At 32.3% G+C, this 21616-nt stretch overlaps 4 protein-coding genes across 10 annotated transcripts; 3 read left to right on the top strand and 1 right to left on the bottom strand.

Moving 5' to 3' along the window:
* Positions 1 to 6695: 6695 nt before the first annotated feature.
* On the top strand, positions 6696 to 21405 carry LOC136409758 (coiled-coil domain-containing protein 124). The gene is made up of 4 exons (XM_066391508.1): positions 6696 to 6706; positions 19653 to 19867; positions 19955 to 20241; positions 21170 to 21405. Exons 2-4 carry the CDS (start codon positions 19709 to 19711, stop codon positions 21351 to 21353), a joined length of 630 nt encoding a protein of 209 aa, XP_066247605.1. The 5' UTR covers positions 6696 to 6706; positions 19653 to 19708; the 3' UTR covers positions 21354 to 21405.
* Positions 11371 to 13028, top strand: LOC136409755 (transmembrane protein 205). Its single transcript, XM_066391499.1, has 3 exons — positions 11371 to 11743; positions 12105 to 12447; positions 12546 to 13028. The coding sequence occupies exons 1-3, from the start codon at positions 11502 to 11504 to the stop codon at positions 12837 to 12839; spliced, it is 879 nt and encodes a 292-aa protein (XP_066247596.1). The 5' UTR covers positions 11371 to 11501; the 3' UTR covers positions 12840 to 13028.
* Positions 15060 to 17936, top strand: LOC136409756 (uncharacterized). Of its 7 annotated transcripts, none has more exons than XM_066391500.1 (5): positions 15849 to 16012; positions 16506 to 16613; positions 16781 to 17003; positions 17060 to 17161; positions 17213 to 17936. In XM_066391500.1, the coding sequence occupies exons 2-5, from the start codon at positions 16561 to 16563 to the stop codon at positions 17474 to 17476; spliced, it is 642 nt and encodes a 213-aa protein (XP_066247597.1). In that variant the 5' UTR covers positions 15849 to 16012; positions 16506 to 16560; the 3' UTR covers positions 17477 to 17936. The 7 variants fall into 7 exon arrangements, with proteins under 7 accessions (XP_066247604.1, XP_066247601.1, XP_066247597.1 ...); XM_066391501.1 differs by lacking the exon at positions 15849 to 16012 and adding an exon at positions 16042 to 16059; XM_066391507.1 differs by lacking the exons at positions 15849 to 16012; positions 16506 to 16613 and adding an exon at positions 15060 to 15577.
* LOC136409760 (UPF0235 protein C15orf40 homolog) lies at positions 17760 to 19262 on the bottom strand. Its single transcript, XM_066391510.1, has 4 exons — positions 18922 to 19262; positions 18150 to 18237; positions 17955 to 18082; positions 17760 to 17896 (listed from the first exon to the last, which is right to left on the bottom strand). Exons 1-4 carry the CDS (start codon positions 19051 to 19053, stop codon positions 17780 to 17782), a joined length of 465 nt encoding a protein of 154 aa, XP_066247607.1. The 5' UTR covers positions 19054 to 19262; the 3' UTR covers positions 17760 to 17779.
* Positions 21406 to 21616: the final 211 nt, after the last annotated feature.

The raw sequence follows: 21616 nt of genomic DNA, 5'->3' as shown, positions 1-21616 counted from the left end.
TTGACAATAATCGTTATTTTGCACATTCCTTTTTAAGTGGTGCAAATGTAGGTAGTGGCAGCGTAGAGTAGCCGGCCAGCTAAAAAAAAAACAATTAAAAAAATTGCCTTAATTCCTTCAGGAAAGGGAAAAAATGGCCATATAAATATGTAACGATGAGACAAAATTAACAACCTACTTCGAAGTTAATTTTCAATTAATGCTATATACGTTGCAGTCGACGCACTTAGCATTAAAACATACGCTTCTTATCTTAACGGTCACATATGAATTATGGTTTGCCAATAATTTTACCTAATTGGAAATCTTTCGAAAAGGACGGGGTAATGATTGCATTAAAATTATATTAATAAATTAATTGAAAGAGTAATTAGAGATTCATGCATGCAAATTGGGTTTGGTGTCATGTTTGATTAAGACTTCCTTTTTAGTTAAACAAACGATAAAATTATATTTCGCTGATGTTGAAAGAGATTTTTTGGCGAATGTGCGTCTTAGTGTAGGCGTGGCATTACGCGAGTGAAACAGTGTTGATCGTCACCGATTCGAAAATCAGCGATTAGTTTTCTATTAAAAATACATTGTTACGTATGATCAGCTGTTAGGAATATTGATGAAAATACGGTAATTACTACAGACAAAAATTTGCATTTTTGCAGTTGGGAGTAATAGATTTGAGTAAATATATGCATATCGCACTACAAAATGCAACACATATAGTTAGCAATAATTAAGGTATGAACTGATCAAATAAAATTCTTGCCGCACGTCATCATGTTGCTGAGGAAATATTTAGGACATATGTAGATTATGTTTAAACTCTAAATCAATCCTCGGGAATAATCTATGGAATTTAGGTTATTTGGAATATTCTCAAAGGTCTTTGGAAATATACTCACTATCAGAAGTCTTGCATCTCCTACCTACAGTGTGTCCCACTTAAGTTGAATAGTCTTATATTTTTCTTATTTTTAGAAGAAAAGAAGTAATTTTTGGTACACTTATAGAGTTCTGTAAACTGCATATTTTACGACATTTAGCATACGCAAAATGTCGGAGCGTCGCCTCCTGCGATTTGATGAACAAAGCGACTTTTTTAATACATATTTGGCTTCGCGTTAGAGATATCGAAAAAAGTTATTGGAAAAAGTTGTTTACAATATTATTTTCAGCCTATATATCGGTTTTTATCGAAAAATTTGAATAAAAAAGTGATAACTATTGTGTTTAAATAACAGAGTGCCTGCTTATTGAGCTGTCAATTCAATTGTTTTTGTTTCCATAGTTTTTGCATTCATGGCCTACTACTAAAAATAGTTATAATATTAGAATTAAAGAACATTCCTCAGCCAGTTTAAGAGATTTTACATAATATAATTATAAAACTGAAAATTCGAATTTTTCGATGAAAATCGGTATATAGGCTGAAAATAATATTTTAAACAACTTTTTCGAATAACATTTTTCGATATCTCTAACGTGAAGCTAAATATTAAAAAAGTTGCTTTGTTCATCAAACGCAGTAGGTGCCTCCCCGACATTTTACCTATGCGAACTACCATAAAATATGTAGTTTATGGAGCCCTATAAGTGTACCAAAAATTATTTCTTTACTTCTAAAAATAAGAAAAATATAAGACTATTCATCTTAAGTGGAACACACTGTATATTGGTTTTAGCAAAGTTTTGTAAAATCTTTTAAATTCCTAGTGACATGTTGTTTTCAATGCCTTTTTATTGTATATAATTGTAAACAAAGTGCTCTTTTTATTAACAATACTATTAGGAATGTGTTAAATTTATGTGTGTAATTAGCATGGGGGTGCAAGACTTTTGAAAGTCAGTGTATTTGTCCAGAATGACAACTCTTATTATCTTCAAAGTGGCATACGTGCAAAATTCATATTTAATATGTTTAAATGTAGTTTAATAGGGCAAATAACATATGAGCCTAGTAAATACTATTATCCGCTTAACATCATTATCGTACACTTATTCTATTGGTCAAACGACCGTTCAGCAAATTGGGACTTATTTTTGCAATATGTTATAATGGGGCATCGTCATCAGAAGGATCAACCATTAAATTTCCATTAAGGTGTTCCTTATAATTTAAAGCCATAGACACTTTTAAGTGGAAGATCCTGTCCTGTTTTTGGTATTTACCTCCCTACCAAATGTTTAAAATTAGATTATAAATATTTTTGTTTGTGTTCTACAAGGGAAAACATAATTTTTTGGATTACGAAGTTAAGTAAATGAAAATTGCAACAATTAGATTGACGCAAAACGGATTGCCGAAAAATATGTGTATATTGTGGTGAAATCTTATGCAAAAGGAATGTTATGAATGTAAATTATATCGCTAATCTTATTAATCTCGTGATAAAGCAAATCCTGAGCGTCAGATTCACGCCAAATTTCCTACTGGGAAATTTGGCGACAATATGTACAGGGTGGTGCAGAAAATCGAAGCATGCCAAATTTTTTTTTTTTTAATGAAACACTATATTTTCTTACTAATTCTAATTCTATTACTAATTCTGCTTCTAACTATTAGTATTTCCTTTTATTACAAAATATGAAAATTTTTAGCAGTTTATAAGTTTATTCCATTTATAATAAAAATCGAAAGAAAAATAAGCTTTTTAGAATTATCAATAAATCCACATATTATTAATTGAATCGTTTCATAACTTGTCCAGTTAAATACAAAGGATTGTTCTACTAGAGTATATTTTTAATTCTATAGAAATTTTATACAAGATATGAAAAAATCCAAACTTTCTACATTTCGCGCCTTAAAATCTTTTTTTTAATGGAACACCCTGTATTTTTTTTGAAAATGAATTCTTTTAATTCCCTTTCATATGATATATGTATACATACATATATCTAAAATGAATAAATCATCATCAGACATAATTAGCTCATTAAAATTTATAATCAGCATTTTTTAATTTAAATTACTGATTACATATTTATTATTAAATTAACTTAAATAAATAAAATAATTCATGAAAAACTAAATATCTTTTATATTAAACTTTTTTCTAAACCTTACAGCTTTTGAGTTAAGGTAGTGGACGATTTTACGTGGGCCATCCTGTACGTATAATGTAAACTATTACAAACAAGTTGAGTAACTTGCAATCGTACCTCAATATTCATGAAAAGTCTAGCCGTATACAATACATATTGTTTGTTTATTATTTTTGTGCAATTTAAATAATTATTCTCATTATCAAATGCAGAAGAATCAATATTTTACTTTCATATCACTCGTTTATGTGGTTAAATAATTATCCTTAAAATATTTCTGTCAGTCTGCCTTCTGAGAAAGAGATATCTCATTATCTTGTTTAGGATAGTGGAATCCGCATATACATACGTGTGAAAAATAATAGCGGTGTACAGATACTTTTAAAAAAATTCTTTAGTTTTGAATAACTTTCAATATATTTTTTTTCCAACAAACATAAAAGTTCACTAATCACGCAAGGAAAAACAAAACAACTTATGAAAAAAAACCCTTATTCAAATAAAAAAAATATTTATATTCTTCTGTTAAAAATAAATGTTTAAAAAAATAGCAGTATTTCTTGAAAGTTAGAGGGATTTAAAAGGAAAGTATTAAAATTAAAAAAAAACAACTTATTTAAGTAGACTAATATTAATATTTTATATTGTATCTTTTTTGGGGCAATAACAGCCAAATGTCTATTCGGCATTGAGTCGACTAAGCGTCGACACCTCTCAATTGGAATTACATTTCAAGTATCCAGGACAATGTTTTACAGATCTTCATTATTAATGAATTTTGCTGCAAAAACTCCTTTTTTAACATCTGCCCACAAATGATCAAAAGGGTTGAAATCTGGAGATTGAGTAGGCCATTTTGAAACTTCAATCCTACTGTCGACAAATCATGTCCTTGCCTCTTTGCTCGTGTAGTTAGAACTATTATCCTGCATAAAGATCCATCTGATGGCCATATTGTCCTCGGCATACAGAAACATACATTTCTCAGGATGTCACCATAGGCAACTTGGTCCATGATTCCATCAATACGATGTATCACACCTATACCGTAATACAAAAAACAATCCCATACTATTGTAGAGAACGCACCATGGTTTATAGTTTTCAAGGTATACTTTGGGTTGTATTCAGATTGTGGAGGTCTTCTAACATATCGTCTCTGTCCAGAAGAATAAAAAAAACATTTTTTGATTTGTCTGACCAAAGAATATTTCTCTATCTAGACGGGGGCCAAGAGGCATGCTCTCTTGCAAATTTTAGGCAGTTGGAGATCTGTTTGTCAGTTAGTTTAGGAATTTTCCTTAGGCTTCTCCCATGAAAATTTTCTTCAGCCGATAGCCTCTGTACTGTAGGGGTGGTCATATTAACTCCAATTTGTATTTTTATTTATTTAGATGTTAAGAAAGGAGACACTTTCCCCACCCTCTGTATTCGTCTATCATCTATTGGTGGTTTTTCTGTTTTATACCACGCGCTCACAGTTTTTCTATAAATTTTGCTGATCATTTTGGCGGAACATTTTTATACATTTTAAATACATTTATAATTTTTCCCTTCATTTCTAAGGGCTAAAATACTGTTTACCATTTTTGTCGTACAATGAGCTTTTCTACCCATAGTATTTCGACTAAAAATCGTCAATGTATAGTTCAATCTTATTACTTAAGTTATATTTACCTTAAATGAAAACTTTAAAACTTTTAATTAATTAAAGTATGAAATTAAATAGTATTTTAATGCGTACGACAGTCAACACTGCTATCTTTTTGCACAGATGTGTAAGTATGAGATTCGCACAAATAGGAGAATCCGAAAAAGATTTTATCATAAGTTTTCTGTAATTGTAGGCATTCAAAACCTAATACGGTATCGTGAGAAGGCCTGATATCCATGATTCCCAAAGTTAATAATCAACCCTCTTCAAAACGGTCCTTAGGATCGCAACTATTTTGCACACTGCACACTGCATTCTATATTACATCTTTTCCAACATTAACTTAACGTATTATTACATTAACAGTATTTCTTGATACTTGAGTGTTTTGGAATTTGCAGTGCTCAGAAATGAATAACCAGATGCCGTGAGAATAACATTTTCAATACAAATTTTGATAACGCCACTTAAGCAGATATTGTACTTATAATGATCACACCACGTGCACCAATTGCGGTTCGTGACGTAATTTTCAAAAATAAAAGTTATTTTTTTAAACATGAATTATTCGGAAATTAGGTCCTTTTAAGCATATGATAAATAGATTAATGGGAAGTAATTTCCGAGTATTCATGATTCCGTTAAATGATTCTACGTGTTTTTGTACACACCACCGACCCTAAATAGTGACTCAGGCATTCTTTACATTCCACAGACTCCATAAATTACCAATAAAACTTACGCTTTAATATATGCACATATGAAGAGATCTTCAGATAATGTTTGCTTTTGATCTTTAAGCTTGGTGCAACCCTGAACGTTTGCCCACACAACGAATAGTAAATACCACGAATCGAATCCCGAACAAAACACTAATTTGGGCGGGGTGAAATACACCTTTACGAACCCTACAGGTTTGTTGCCCCGTCCAAATTAGTATTTTATTCGGCTTTCGGTTTGTTGTATTGTTCGTTATGCAGTTAAATATTCAGGTCTCTGTCAAGCTTTTTGAGACTTTATGCGGAAATAAATACAAATGGGAAAAAAATGAGATAATAATATTGATGGCTATGTAATTTCCCCAAGGTTAAAGGAAAATACATACACGTAGATGATTTAATGCTGTATGGAATTACTGTCTTTTTAAGGGATTAAAATTTATTTATTTAGTGGTGTAATACACTTGACCGAGTAAAAATGTTTGGTTTTTACTGACTGAATGTTTATCGTGCACACTATACGCAACATTGTCTTAATACACTTTCCTATAGCTGAGAAATTTGAAATTATTTTCACTTTGTTTGGGATGCTAAAACTCCACTTTTTAATTTAGGGTGCATCACATAGGAGTTTCGCGTGCAGATTGTTCGATTTTTGAATCAACTATTCTCTAGGGTTGATTTACTACCTATAGAAATCCCATATGTCCTATTCTTTCCGAAAAATATCAGGATTAATAAGATTAATAAAAGTACGCCTTCGAGGCGCTGTAAAAGTCTTTATGCCCTGAAAGTCCGATTTTCGGTACGATATTATATGTATATATAGGACGTCCCAAAAACAATGACATAAATGAGTATTAGGTGCTGGAGTGATTCAACTGAACTTGTTTTGTAAAGATATGATTTGTTATGAAAGACATTTTTTTTAATTCTGTAAATGGGGGATAAATCTCACAATTTTTGATACGATAGTCATGTAAAATATTTGTTTCAACATAACTTTCTTATCAGTGCTAACAATTTCAATATTTTTACAAATTCTGATGTTCCAAGTTCTTCTATATCAAGAATGTGTTTTGAAAAAAAAAATTTAATTTAACCGTTTTCGAGATATCGTCAATTAAATTTTTTGGGGCGTTGCCAAATATTTATGAATACCATCGACATTCGCTAGTATTACTTGACAAGCATGAAAATGGTTATATTTCACACGGGTAATATTTTTACACACGTGCACAATATCGATAATTAATTATAATTGTACTACTGAAGAGCTTATTTCAATAGTGTGATAAGTAAATTGCGTTATACTTTTAAGACCGTCACGACGCCACGAATTCGCCACTAACGTGATGAGAAATATAGTTTTTTTTATTCTTAAACAAAGCAGTTGTCTCATTTTAAAGCACCTGAAACTTTACCCCAACAATAGAAAAAAAAATGACAATAAAATCTAAAGATCAATTGAACTTCTGGCAAAAGGAAATAGGAAATGGTCTTTCAGCTTCTTGACAAGTAATTTAATACAGTTTTGGCAAATGTTCCTTTAGCCTTAAGACATTTTTTTAAATTCATGCAAAAGGGCGCTCATGCTCATTTCCCTATACATATAAAGGATTTTTGAATATTAATGTTCCACATCGATGGATTGGTCAGGGTAGTGAACATCTGTGGCCACCAAGAAGTCCCGACTTAAATCCATTCGATTTCTTTTTTGGTGTTTTATGAAGTCACTGGTATACAAATTCATATCTAAACTAACCTGAATTAACAGAGAACTTGATTGTTTCGGATAATAGTGAACTAAAATTTTTACGCTAATCTAATGTAAAGAAAATTGGTATTATTTTACATTTTATTTGCGGGGTGAGGCGCATCAAGGAATGAATATTGAGAAATAATTGAAAATGCACGGAATGACTCCATAGAAAAATCTCGAAAATCGTTAGAGACGCAGGTTTTTTTGCCAAACACCTTTCTGATGTAGAAAACGAGTTTGGTACTTTGTAAAATGAAAACAAGCAATTATATGTAAGACAAATTTAATTGAATCCCTCTATTTTTTATCTGCTAACATGCTATATTAATTAGTACCAATGTTTCTGAGACACCCTGTATATTTATTTTTTTAAATTACTTTCGCTATGTTTGGGATCTGAAAGCTTTATTCTGTTTGCACATAGAGATCTCTATATCAAGCTCTCTTGCTTTTCGGGTAAGGATTAATAAGAGCGTTTTAAAATGCTTTTTAATGGATTTTTTCCATGATTCATATAAAATACCTCGTACACCAGTATGCTCTTTTAACGACGTTGCTATTTTGCTGACTAGGGCTAATTTGCTGATGGAGACAATTTGAGCCTATTTTATAAGTTTTCATACAGAAAACCCTTTTTGGCAAATTATAGGTACCGTAATTTTGGATAATTTTATTTTCTACACTTTACGCAATTTAACTTAACTTATTCTGTATATATTTTTTTATGATAACGGTGGTCCTACATGTCAAGGTTTCTATGGCATTTTTCTGCAAAATTGAAATCGATACAAAAAGCTACTACATAGGTATGTAGATACAAACGCAGAAACAAATCATTTGCTTGTTCAACATTGGGCAATTGCATTTGGGCCAAAAAACCGACTAATGGGCGCCTGGCACCTTTCTTCGAAAAAATATCATAAACTTGTTAGTCACAAGAGTCACAAGTCGAGCCAGTTGGCTCAGAATTCCTGAAAAAAAATGGGGCTACGTGATCACGCAACTTCTCCCGACAGGTCTTTGCACCTTTTTCGTTAATTTTATTATTAGATTCACGTGCGTGTGTACGTTTAAATCGAATTCTATTATACAATTACTCTTCCCATATTGGTTAAAAATAAGACAATAGGCAAACTGTAACAATAGCGCGAGAATAAGACTTGCTATAAGGGATGTTCTGCACGGGAAACATCAAGTATAGTTAGTAGTACCGAAAACTGAACAGTAGATTAGTCGAAATTCCAGGTTTGGCGTTGGGATATTGAAGATTGTAAGGTATTTTTTTGTAAGACAATTTTGAGGTATACGTTAGTTTTCTGAAGGCATTGAACTTGGATATAGAACCCTGCAGACCAGTCTTCTTCGAAAAAAATCTTGGTAGTACCGTTACGCCCAACAGACGAGCACGCCGTACGTTGCCCATCTTAATTGTGTGGTATCATGAGAGGGCCATTTGTGGCAGGGCCAGCACAGGTAAAAATTGCCAAATTTTTACCTGGGCTTCGTAGACGTCTAAAGTGAAGTTGTTGCTTTCCAAAACGAATCAAACGATCAATCGTATTTACAGTAGATAGTAGAAATTACCTGGATTATATTGACGACATGTGAAAATGACGCGGGCTGGATTTTTTCTATGAATACGATTAGTGTCGGTTTTCTTTGATAATTACAACTGTAGCGACGTTCCATTACTGACCTGGGCATAAACTTCCTAAATACTTTAACGGTTTAATCCCTTAATTGTTAGACAATACAATTAATCTATCACAGGATCTGTTACGTGGCAGGTGTAATTACGTAGACCTTAATTTCACAATAAATTAAGTCATACCTACGTGCAAAAACAGAAAATCTTATTTACGCTAAATGTGCGTAATTGTCAATTACATCCGTTTTTGATTCTGCTTTTTAGAAAAATATGCAAGGTTTTGCAATACGTTCTATTAACTTTATTTGCATAGAGCTTTCGCGACATAAGGCTGCGTCATTGCACACAAGAAGGCAAAAAGTGCGGTTTTTAAATGGAAGTTCAATCACAGGTAAACGCCTCATTAAAAATTGTGATTTCCAAATGATGTGTTTTTAGGGGAAACTGAAATTGATTGAATGGCTCAGTTCTGCTTCCCAAGAACAAAGCGTCAACAAAATTTTCGCAAAAAAATTTCACGGTTCTTAACGGTTTACAATTATTCATATTTTTCCTGTAAAATACATGAGAAATAAATCAGCATGTAGGCGAAACTGGAAAATTTTACTTCCTATTACGGTATCGGTATGGTAGTAATGTGGTACTTTCCGCATTCTAAAATATAGATAACCTCCCCTAATGAATCTTTACGAAATCAACCTGATATTGTTAATAAAAATCATGTGTCGCCAGGTACATGACCAAAAATAGGCAAACATTTTCCAAATAAACAATTTGACAATTTCAAAGGTAACAAATAAATCCTTGTGAAGTTTGGAAATTTTCTGGAAATTTTCCAAAAACAACACATGACTGTAAAAGTTTAATGATCACAACTGAGAAAACATTCCTGATGACGTTAAAAACTTATATCTGACCATTATACGTAGGGACCACGTGAATATTCGTTATTATGCGTATTCGATTTTAGGTAAATTGCTTAGATTGCATTTAGTGTTTAGTACGGATGAGCATTGTCGATATCTGAATACCATATGCAATTTAATAAAATGAAATTTTGAATATCCACCATTTAAGCCCCGATGCTACTTAGAAGTGCCGGACATACTCTGCTTCGGACGAATTAAAAAAAAATCATTTTACATATCACAAATACATGAAAAAAATATGGAAAACTGCTGGACTTAACTTGAGTACTGTAAAAGTCATTTACAATATGAATATTTTTTTATTTGAGTACTGTAAAACAAGAGGCGCGCTGAACGCCTTTTATAGTAGGTATAGTATGGATCCAGAAAGTTTAAATGATAGAAATTATTTTGGAAAATTGATGGCTTCAAAATACATCCTGGTGCGCTGATGAGTTAATGCATATGCAGTGCTATAAGAATTTTCCGTAATTTCCAAAACACGCATTTTAATACGGTAAAAGTAGGGCCGTACAAATCACAATTTCCGAGCAATAAGCGGCCAACAAAAAATAATAATGAGGAATATTTGGAAAATTGTGGGACCTTAGGCAAATAGACCTATAATTTAATGTATACTGAGGGCTGTAAAGGTTTTTTAAAATTCTAAAAATTATATCGTAGGTGTAGGTAAAGCAGGGACGTACTGGGCGCAGTTTTGTATGAATAAACTGGCTGAAAAAATGTAATAGCGGAGGAAATAATTATTATAATTTACTGAATCTAAAATATTATGATACGCTAATGACTTATTGTAAATTATGCAGTATAAGGGCCCTCTTAAATTATAAAAACAGCGTTTAATCCAATAAAAACAAGGACGTACTATTAAGATACACTATATCATACGTCAATCATATACATATGTATTGTATTTTAAGCGTTCTACGGGTGCTTTAGATATTAACAAACATGCATTTAAAAACATTAAAGACAGAGGTGCACGTAATGCAAGTTCTAAGTAAGAACCAACATACCAAAAAATCAAATAGGAAATAAATCCGGAAAATTGCTAAATCTTAAAAGGCTAATAATTTAGTGTATACTGAGGGCCGCAAAAAATTTTTATGAGTTAAAAATTCTGCATTTAAGTTTAGTAGAGCAATAGAGCATCGGATGCAATTTTGACGTAATAACCAGGACCAAAAGAAAAATAAACAGGAGAAGTAAAGTTTAAAAATGGCCAGATCCGCTACAAAACTTTTTCATACATCCATTGACTCTGATTTTTGCAAGAAGTAAATTGCGTAAATATCTCATGTGTTTCTATATCTCTGTGCTTTATTACTTCAGTACCTTCAATCTTATTTAAAAAAATACTCCAAATTGAAATATCTGCTGACCATGGTGATAATTACAGAAATGTAATTAATAATGAAACTCGAAAATCACACCATCTTGTAAGCACTTAATCAAATTTCAATAGAAATTAATAATATAGAAAAATTGTGTAATGCATATATTAATTACCCTGCACATAAGATCACAAGCAACATGCACTATATCGATAAGTACACTCATTTCTAGTGACTGAGTAACTAAGTAGGGGCAACCAATATAAAACAGGCACTTAAAGTCCAACGTTACGTTCAGGTTGTTCCGTGCCTTATCAGACAGTTACTAGCATAGCAAGCTTCATTCTTTGCCGACTGAAGGTCTGTGATCTCTATCGCACGTTTGTGATATTTCAGAATTGTTAGTGATAAAAATGTGCGTAGGAAGAGTGCCTAGTGGTGAAAAGGAGGTTCACTATCCAATAAGTGTAAATCTGCAAAATGTGCCACCTGTCGATGTTTGTACCGAAGAGAAAGAAGAGATTAAAATAATACATCAGAAGATTGACGTGGAGTTGACTCCGGATATATTGGCTGTGACTACTATATGGACCAAATATATCATTTTTACCATAAACGATTATATTAAATCAGTCAGTGATACTAAAACTTATAGGTAAGCCATGGCCTTATTGATTGCATAATAGCATTAATTTTTGCGACCACTGTGGTAATACTTTAAGGAAAAAAGTCATGCACTAGCGTAAATAATTATGTAGACACTAAATAGAGTAAATGAATTGCAATAGATAGGGGAACTCTCAATTGACGTCAACATGTTTTATAATTTTCTTGCTACTTTGCTTAAGAGCTCACACCTGATAAAATAACAACTTAATGGCCCCCCAGACACGCGTTTTTAGATAACAATGAACTTGCCTGACTAAAAGCACGTTTCACATTTATGATTATGATATATGATATTTATGATTATAAATCTCCAGTAAATAAAACATAATTTTTTTTCATCGTTACAGGATATTATGTTACACCACTCAACCAGCACATGTAGTGACATCCTTAGCAGTACTACTTGTGGCATTCCTGTGCAGAAGTAAATCAGCGGTTGCCACCTTGTCTCCGCTTTGGACCCTTTTGTATTTGGGATCCTTCAGTGCCCACTTTGGAGCCCAAATCTGGATGACTTTTGTTTCTGGATTGTCGCTCTACTTCACCATGCCCAGGCATACTTTTGGAAACGTGCAGAAAGTACTTTTTCCAAGGTACTTCCTGTTAAACGCTCTCTTCAGCCTCATCACTTTAGCTATATTCTTCCGAGTGAAGAATAACGAGCTACGTACCACAGAAATTGGCATTCAGGTCAGTTTTTGCTAATTAAGAAATTGCTATTACATAAAATAAATAAATTTGAAAAACTTGATATAACACATGAAACTGTAAGTTTTTTTTTGTTACAGGCGGTAGCAATGAGTCTTTGCTTCCTCACTGAACTAGTCATTTTCCTCTACTTTACACCTCCATTGCTTTCCCTCATATCTCGTAAAACTGCGATAGAGAAGGAGGCAGGAGTGGGGCTTGAAGTGGGAAAATTTGAGCCTGGAAAGTTGAAGAGCTGCCCTCACTATATGAAGATACACAAGGACTTCAGGAAAGTGCATATGAAAATCGCCATGGGGAATGTTTTTACCATGGCGTGTACGACGTTACATTTATATTACTTGGCTAGTAAATTGTGTATGCTAAGTCTGTAAATATGACTTACTACTTATTTATTTATTTATTTATTTATAAGTTTTTCCAATCGAAATATTAGAATAACAAATTATTTATTGTTTATCGTACGTAGGTATACGTGCTTAGGTTGAAATTGCAAATCAGTATTACTTATTCGTTGTACGAATTGTGATGTTCCTTTTTTATTAAAGACAATTAAATATTAAGATCAAATTAACACAGAAAATCGAGTTTTTCATATGCGTAAAACACACCGTATTGAGCAAAGTGTGAAATAAAAGCTGGCAAAATTGCACTGTATTTACCATCTTCAGTAGTTCTTAATTGGCCAACTAATTATGTAAGCAGGCAATTTGTTAATCACATGCAATGTTGATAGGGGCAATAATGCATGTTTTAATCTCTAATTGGTTACATTAGAACTACAGAAAAAAGTTTCGTTTTGCATATGGTTGTGAGTCTAAGGTGTTAATAAGCAGGTGTCTGAAAAATTTTATATTAAAGAAGAGAGTGGAGGATGCAAAAAATCACTGTCAAGACTCCATCAGAATTTCCTGAGGGAATAGAGAATGAAAAGTTTCAAATAAATCTATACATGTATGTGTTGTGTCTGGTAAAATTGTGTTAAATTGTTCAACTTAAGCAGCATTTAATCAGTAAATTATTAAATTACGTAAGTTTCTTAATAACACTATAAATGCAATTAGAGACAAGGATACAAATTTTTGTCTTTGTAATTCGCTGCATTACTATCACTGGGAAGTGCTTTTCTTCCATATTATAGTTAATTACGTGTGTGAAAATGTTAAAAATTACGATTAAAATTTCCTGACAGATCGGCGAATAAAAACTATCCAAGTTCAGCTTAGGATATTTAGTGCAGTTTCAGAAAAAAAGATAAGTATTTCAAAGTTAGATATTTAGATTTAAAAAATGTTAAAAGAAAGCGCTATCGTTTTTTTCATAAGCTGTTATGTTTTATTTTCATTACATACAATTAAATATTAAGACGAGTTTAATAGTAAATGACTACTTTGTATTTTCTTTATGCGCGACCCCAACACAATTTTGACTTAACGTGCATGCCAAAAGCTGGTATAAACGTGCTATGTCTATCAGAAATACATTAAATGCAATTAGGGGTAATGGTGCACAGTTTTATCCTTAGTTGGCTGTATTATAATTATGACCTTACGAAATTGTTCCATTTTCCGTACAACTACCTTTGACCCTGACAAGAAAAGATGATCAGTTAAAGATAATAATTAGTGACGTGGGTGAAACATTTAGTGTAAAGAAATACTACAATGAAGAGTGCAAATTCAATGTTAAGACTTATAGATAATTTCTTGACAGAATGGCGAATGCCGAAGATTCCTTTAGACTGCTAGTTAATAGTAGTGTAACGTATGCACGAAGAAATATAGGAAATCTACGTTAAAAGCTGGCAAATTGTGTTAAACTTTTGAATCTAAATGTCATTTAATATGTTAATTGATTACATGAGTAGGCAACTTTTTTATTACATTCGATAGAATCGCTAGTTTCTATACATTTTTTTATCCAAGGAGAAGATACTATAAACATGAAAATTAGTGTGATGTATAAAACTTTTAACGTAAAAAGATACAATATACGATATAAATAATTCGATATAAACTCATTTCAAATTTTTTGATAGATTGATAAATAAAAATAATAAATTTCTTTTGAAGTCTATTAATTTGCGCTTATTTTTATTATCACGAGATAAATCGAAAAGTGAACATACAGATCTTTCAAAATCGCCTTTTTCTGCCCCTATAAAGCGGTCGTTTCATGTTTTTAAAGCTCACATTGTTCTTTATGCTTGAAAAAATCTTAAATGTTTGTCGAGCAAAAATAATATTATTTCTGTTCTTACATAAATACGTTTAAAATAGAAAGGTTCTACCATCAAAAAAGCAGAGGCAAATTTTTTCTAGTTTCCTAGAAACATTTTCTGGGATCAACCATGCATTACTTATATGAGTGTCCTAGGGAAGACGCACATGTTTTCAGTTCGTTTTCAACCAACCTTGAAATAAACGGTTGTATGCACCGGTATGCATACACCAGTTAAAATATTAGAATATAACAATTGTTTTGTATTTGCATTTGAATTGGCGCCGAATTTCTTATCTTTGCGTTAACGCACCTTCTTTACGGGCTTTGAAGAAATTTATTCTGTAATAGAAAGAACGTTCTTTGCACAACTTAGCAACAAGATCAGTTTATTATGCATTACAAGCTCATTACGATAGTAAACAAAGAAACTATGCAAAACATTTTCTTGTAGAAGCATTCTTGAATATATCGGTATAAATTAAGTGGTTCTGCATTTGTCCTGCATAATTCTGCTTGTGAGTTCCTTGATTACGGGCAAGGTTTATTTGGCAAGTAAAAGTGAAGGGATCTCTCCTTACATATGTTACTGTTTATGGACTTATTGCCTGATAGACTATTACCATGAAGGTATAAAACGTGTATAATCATTGCGACGGCCGTTCAAAGTTGTCCTTGACCGAAAGCCGGCGCTATTTTTTTGGTCCAAATTTCGTGCCTGATTGGGTTTTATACACCAACTACAAAAGGCAAATAATTGCTTTAGAACTTTGCTTAAACGATTTTTAATAAATATATAACTGGTAAAAAACTCTTCGTCACTACATGGCGAGGTGATTCGGAAAAGGAGGCAATAGGGATTTATTGGTGAATATCTCTTACTTCTATCAAGGCAAGTATTTAGCTTGGTGACTCGACACCAATAATATATACAAGGTAAACGATATAATTTTTCTCGCACTGCAAAACGCCAATTGTTATTCAGTGAAATTAGTGAACTGTGACTACTTGGTTCCTACGTCCGAGCTGTTCCAGTGAATAATATTAATCCATCTAGTAACACGTTGAGCTAAAAACTCGAAAAAGTACAGAAGCATGTGGGCAGTGAGTGATTCTTCTTACTTATCAGCCGAACATCATACTCCAGCGGGAGCCTGGTAAAAAATTAAAGGTTACACATTTTACCAAAATTGTCAGCGGAAATGATTCTTATTATTATTCTTATTGGAGCCTACACTTATTAGTTTCCTACACTGAAGGTGGGAGTGCCTTTGATTGCAATCAGTTTAATAATATAATACTCCCAGTGGTCCATAGATACATTTTAGTAACACTATACCCTAATTACTGGTAACATTTTTCGTGCAAGTTCAGGTATGTAGTGATTTTTATTTACAAAGGGCCAACGCTTAAAGGGCATTCGCATGAACATTGAAACAGATTGAATTGATGCGCCTGTTTATGGATTCTCATGTATCAAGTGCATTTCTAATTTATAGTAATTTTTTATAATTTATCGCTGAATTTTTGTCTTCTAAATTATTATTATCTAATATAAATAAATGCATATCTAGGCATGTTAAAAAAATTGTTAAGAAATAAATATCCAACAAGGTATAATGTAAAGGTATTGTTCACGTCCGACTGTAACTGAGGCTGTCAATTGCGCAAGGTTAAGAACAAGATTTTTTTTTATTAAATAAAGTTTTTCTTACACATAGTTTACTCATGAAAGTAGACTACTCAGACAAATAAAAAAGCATGAACATTTTCTATCTTTTGCTGAAAGGTGAAGGTCGCTTAAGAAACTCTTGTTTTAGAATACACTTGCTACCCGTAATCAGCAGGTACTTTAACTGATTACCTTTTCCTTCCATGTTCAGATGTATTGACCTTTTACTTTACTTCCAGTTCTGCGGAAAAGTGCGGCCAGTGAAGACTTTGAAACTTATTTTATACCGAAAATGTGCAGTTGTTAATTGTGCAATATGTGTATTTAGGATGATTTAATTAAAAGTTTTTAGTGACTACTACGTGCTTCTGTACGTTTTAGAAAATATTATATTTAAGTAATAAGTTAAATTTGTTATTTTAGAATCATGATTAGACTGATAACCCTAGCAGTATTATTCCTAAGCACTGCAGCTGACCCAAGATCACCTAGAATATACAATGCTCTAATAACATCCAATAAAAATCTATCCCCTAGTCATGCACAACCTGTGTATGAACCGGTACTTAGGACCACATCATTGGGATATGCTTTTCCTTCTTGGTTTTATCACACCTCATTTCTACAGGGAGTTCCAGCTTCTTATGTAAGTATTTTCGCTACTAAATATCAATGAATTTTATATCTTAATTTTTAACTAAGATTCATTCAGACTATTCTGGATTGAGGAAAATAGAACCCTTAATACAATCTGATGGTCAAGTGCCACCAAACAACCCATCGCAGTTTGGACCTCTGGCCGCAGTAAGTTCTTGAACTTAAAAAATACCCCTTAATCAGCCAAAAAATTTGCAGCAAGGCTTACGCCTACCTAACGATCCAAACATCAACCCTCAACAACAGTCCTCTGATGTAGGTCTATTACCACCAACAGGAGAATTCCCCAATAAAAGCAACCCTTATGCCTTAAATTTTGGGAAATATTTACCAAAAGAGGAAGAGGAAACTGATCCAAAGAAAGTGATAGCAAATCTTAAAAAAAATTCTAATATTCCTGATGTGCCTCCGCCTCCATTGCCATTCCGAATTCCCAAAAAGGAAAAACAGCAAGAGGCTTAAAAATACTTTAAAGAAATGGCTTTATGATATTTTTTTATAAAAATTTGTAAATTTCCAGTGTGTTAGAGACAATTAGTAGTTTGTAGATATTCCCTTAACATGATTTATGTACCTAATCCATAATATATTATGTGCATATCATTACAAAGAAATTAATTTTTATACCAAAATTATGTACAGCATTAAGGTTCATTTAAAATTTCATGATTATTAGTGTATCATATGTAATTCTGACATCCTATTTCAAACAATAAAATTGTCACAGGATACATGTGAATACAAACACTTCTCATATCTTAAATATCAAACATCTTCAGGTATTTTTGATTCTGGAGGCAACTGACTATTGAATTTCTTCACAATCTCAGATAGTGTAATGACTCCTGTAACTCTTAATATTTTATTACGAGATTTATGACCCTAAAAGTAAATATCACATAAATATCTTTATATTGAAAAACTCAAGTTCTTCAATTACCCTTTCTAAAGACACAGCACTTGATTTCAAGCCCAAAAATGAGGCAACAAATTTCACTAACTCTATATTTGCAGAGCCTTCCACAGGAGGAGCATTGATTTGTATGCCTATGCCATCTTCGCTTACATCTAAAAATTGTAATTTCCCTGAGCATATTGGGAAGAGAAAACAGATATTTTTCATTCTTTTACAGACCTGTAATTGTGTTCTGTTTAGCACCAGGCTTGGCATGTATTTGAATTAATATATTTTTATTTGAGTCTAGTTTTATAGGTCCTTTTGGCTAAAATTAGTCACCAATGAGAATATAACATACAGTGTGGCCCCAATTAACAATACATGTATTGGGATCTTGAGAACTGTAAGAGATACAGACTTTTATAAGAAAATTATAATGGGTTTAAAACTTGCGTTAACTTACCATTTTCCCAAAAATTTAAAAGTTTTAGGGACACTGACTTTTAAACTCTTTTCAGTAGTTCTCGAATAAAGTCAAAAAAGATTTTCAAAATAGAAGACTATAAGGTTTAAGGCACTTTTTTTATGTAGAATGAGATGATAGATCGAGAAAATCTATCACCAGCTGATTCTGAGTTATTCATAGCAAAATTATAAGGTCTTAAAGACACCACTTTGTTTTTTTTTTAACCTGTTTCATTTAAAGTACTCTATTTTGTACTTTCAAAATGCGTTGATAATAATGGGGTCAGCAAGGTCTACATTGCCTAAAAGGTCTATTTACCCATTTCACCTCTTATTCTTTTGAAAATCCCAATACATGAATGACCAATTTGAACCAGTCTTGATAGAAAGAGCTTTAAATTTGAGGTTCAGTTAAGATTATTTGTAGCTTTAGATTTATTTAGTAATATAATTAATAATGTGAGAGTACTGTACCTTAAATTTGTATCACCCTGTATAAAATGGATTAAAAATGATACAAAATATGGTAAAAAGGAGTACTTACCATATTTGTCTTGGCAGTGGAAGATGCAGAGGTTTCTTTGTCAGATTTACTTTTTGATTTTTTGGGCATTTTGTTAATTTTATATGAATAAAATCTAGTTACTAATATTACACTCCAGGTCTTTTTAAACATTCAGCATGAAATCGAGTTACTCATAAAGAAATATTAACAAAAACAACTGAGTTTTGCTCGATATTGATAAAAACTTATATATTTAATAAATAAATAAAATTTGTTTTGATTTGCACTTTTAGCTAACTGGAAACCTCCTACCTGGATTGAGCATTTCTTGATAGCTCCACAGGGAAATTGGGAAATCAATATTGAATGGTACTATGAGTTTTGAGGGTTTCTTAAAATTTTTTGATACAATCAATTTCTTTTTAATATAAGCTAAGTTAATGAAAAACGTTTGAGAATAATGAAATAACAGAGATTTCAATATTTTATTTTGATTTTAAATTATTTCTAGTAAAATACTAAATTTTTAAAGAATGAAATGTGGGGTTTGTGGTCACATCAAACCTGGGTTATTAATTTTTGAACAAATAGAAGTGCATATTTTTAAATGACGTCATTAAAGGATCGGATATACGCACTTTCTATTGGTTGCAACCGGTTTCAGATTTTAGAATGAATATGCTTTTTCAACACGTCCATAGATGGCAGTAAAACAATAACAAATAAGAATGACACTGACAAACAGCTGATTTAGATATATATTTTGATAGTCAATAAGTAAATTTCGCAATTAATTGAAGAAATTTAATGAATTAATTTGCCAAAAATGCCCAAGAAATTTGCCACGGAAAATACAAAAGCGGTGGCTGCACGAGAAAGGAAAAAAGCTGCAAAAGACACCGAAAACCAGCGGCGAGAACAAGCATTGGAAGATGCTAAATGGAGAGACGACGACAAGCAAGTTCTAAAAAAGCAACAAAAAAAGGTTTATAGTAGAGCTGAAATAATTTGAATATCCAATAATATTAAATTGTACGTAATCCACCACTTTCTTACAACTCTTAAATTGTAGGAAGCAGAAGAGAGAAAACGCCAAGAACAGCTCCAACGAAAGGCAGAAGCAAAGGCATTATTAGAACAAGAAATGAGTTCGGGCTCCGTTAAAACCGTAAAAGCTCCCCCTCTTGTTAAAGTCACCAGAGCTCAGATACAAGCTAAAAAAGAAGATCCTCCAAAGAAAAGAGAAGTGGAGAAGACCACTGAAACACATCTTGATTCCCCCTTAGTGGAAAACCTTAATAGGTTGCAAGTTGATGGGGAGGAAGCTAGAAATATTGAGGAAGCTATTAAAATTTTAGGGTAAGTGGCATTCATTTGGTGGGTTCAAGGAAGAACTGCACAAAGCCCATTTGACAATTTTAGAAAAAATCATTCAATCAGCTCCATTCCAAACACCCCCTTAGGCATCTTTTCTTCAAACAACACACACTCACACAAACAAAATAGGTCCTGTTTACAGAATCACCATAAAACAATGTCCTGGATCACATGGAAGACTGCACATAAACATGATTTGCCAATAAAGCCCCAAGGCTGACAAAGTTTTTTAAAATCCTTAGAGTATAAAAATATGTTAAGGCTTCCCCAGCCAGCACGTTTTTACCCCAGTCAAGTTTTTGATCTAGAGCCACATCCAGGAAAGACAGATTTTCAACAAAGTTCACATTCTCATCATGAAGGCCAACACTGAGATTTCCTTTTTTGTGATCTCCAAATGTATGACACTGCATTTTCTAGTTATTTAGCTTAACTCTTCTTCAAGAGCATTACTGGTTTAAAACATTTTCTGAGGTCAATATCTCAGTAAAAATTGACTTGTCAAATCCTCTACTCCTAGTTCCTCCCTCTAAATTCATAATCAATAGACTTCACCCTGTATATGATAAATGTTGTTTAAACCCAGAGAATAATAAGGCCTTTTTTGTTTTCATTCTTGTCATTCAGCATGGTTTGGTTTTTGTGCCAAAGTGAATTATTAACAATATTTGGCGTTTATTCAAAGAATATGGGTATAAAACCGGTTTTTGGCGCTTGTTCAAATGTTAAATGGGAAATACAGCGAAAACAATATTCTGACGATATGCGATGTACCTCTTGCATAGTGCGACAGAGAACTGTTATTTGTCTGTTAGGGTGTTTATGATAATTTCAATATTTTTGTCATTTGCGCTGGTCTTCCTTAAACCCATCGAATTTGTCTTGCAGTATGTGGATTTTTTTTTCATAGTGGTACAACTGATGATATTGACAAACATCCAGAAAAAAGAATGAAAGCTGCCTACACGTCTTACGAAGAAAGGAGGCTGAAAGAATTAAAATTAGAGTATCCATCACTGAAACTATCACAACTGAAGCAAATGATTTTCAAAGAATGGCAGAAGTCACCTGAAAATCCATTAAATAAGGCTTAACTTGACTCACTATTAAATATGTACTATAACTTCTTTTTACAATTTATTGTTAGTCAGCAATTGAACGAAAAAATTACATATAGATTTTTTTTAAACATTTCCATTGTTTTTAGTGTTTTTCTCCATAATGATTTTTCACACCTTATTTTTTATAGAATGTTTCTTGTTCCTATACTACTTCCTATACTACTACTTCCACTACCTTTTTTTTAAACAAAGACACTGAGGTAATAATAGAAAACAATTAGCATAAAAAGGTTTAA

This window comes from Euwallacea similis, chromosome 6 (genome assembly GCF_039881205.1).
Source record: "Euwallacea similis isolate ESF13 chromosome 6, ESF131.1, whole genome shotgun sequence".
NCBI lineage: Eukaryota > Metazoa > Arthropoda > Insecta > Coleoptera > Curculionidae > Euwallacea > Euwallacea similis.
This window is presented reverse-complemented; position numbering and strand designations above follow the sequence as displayed.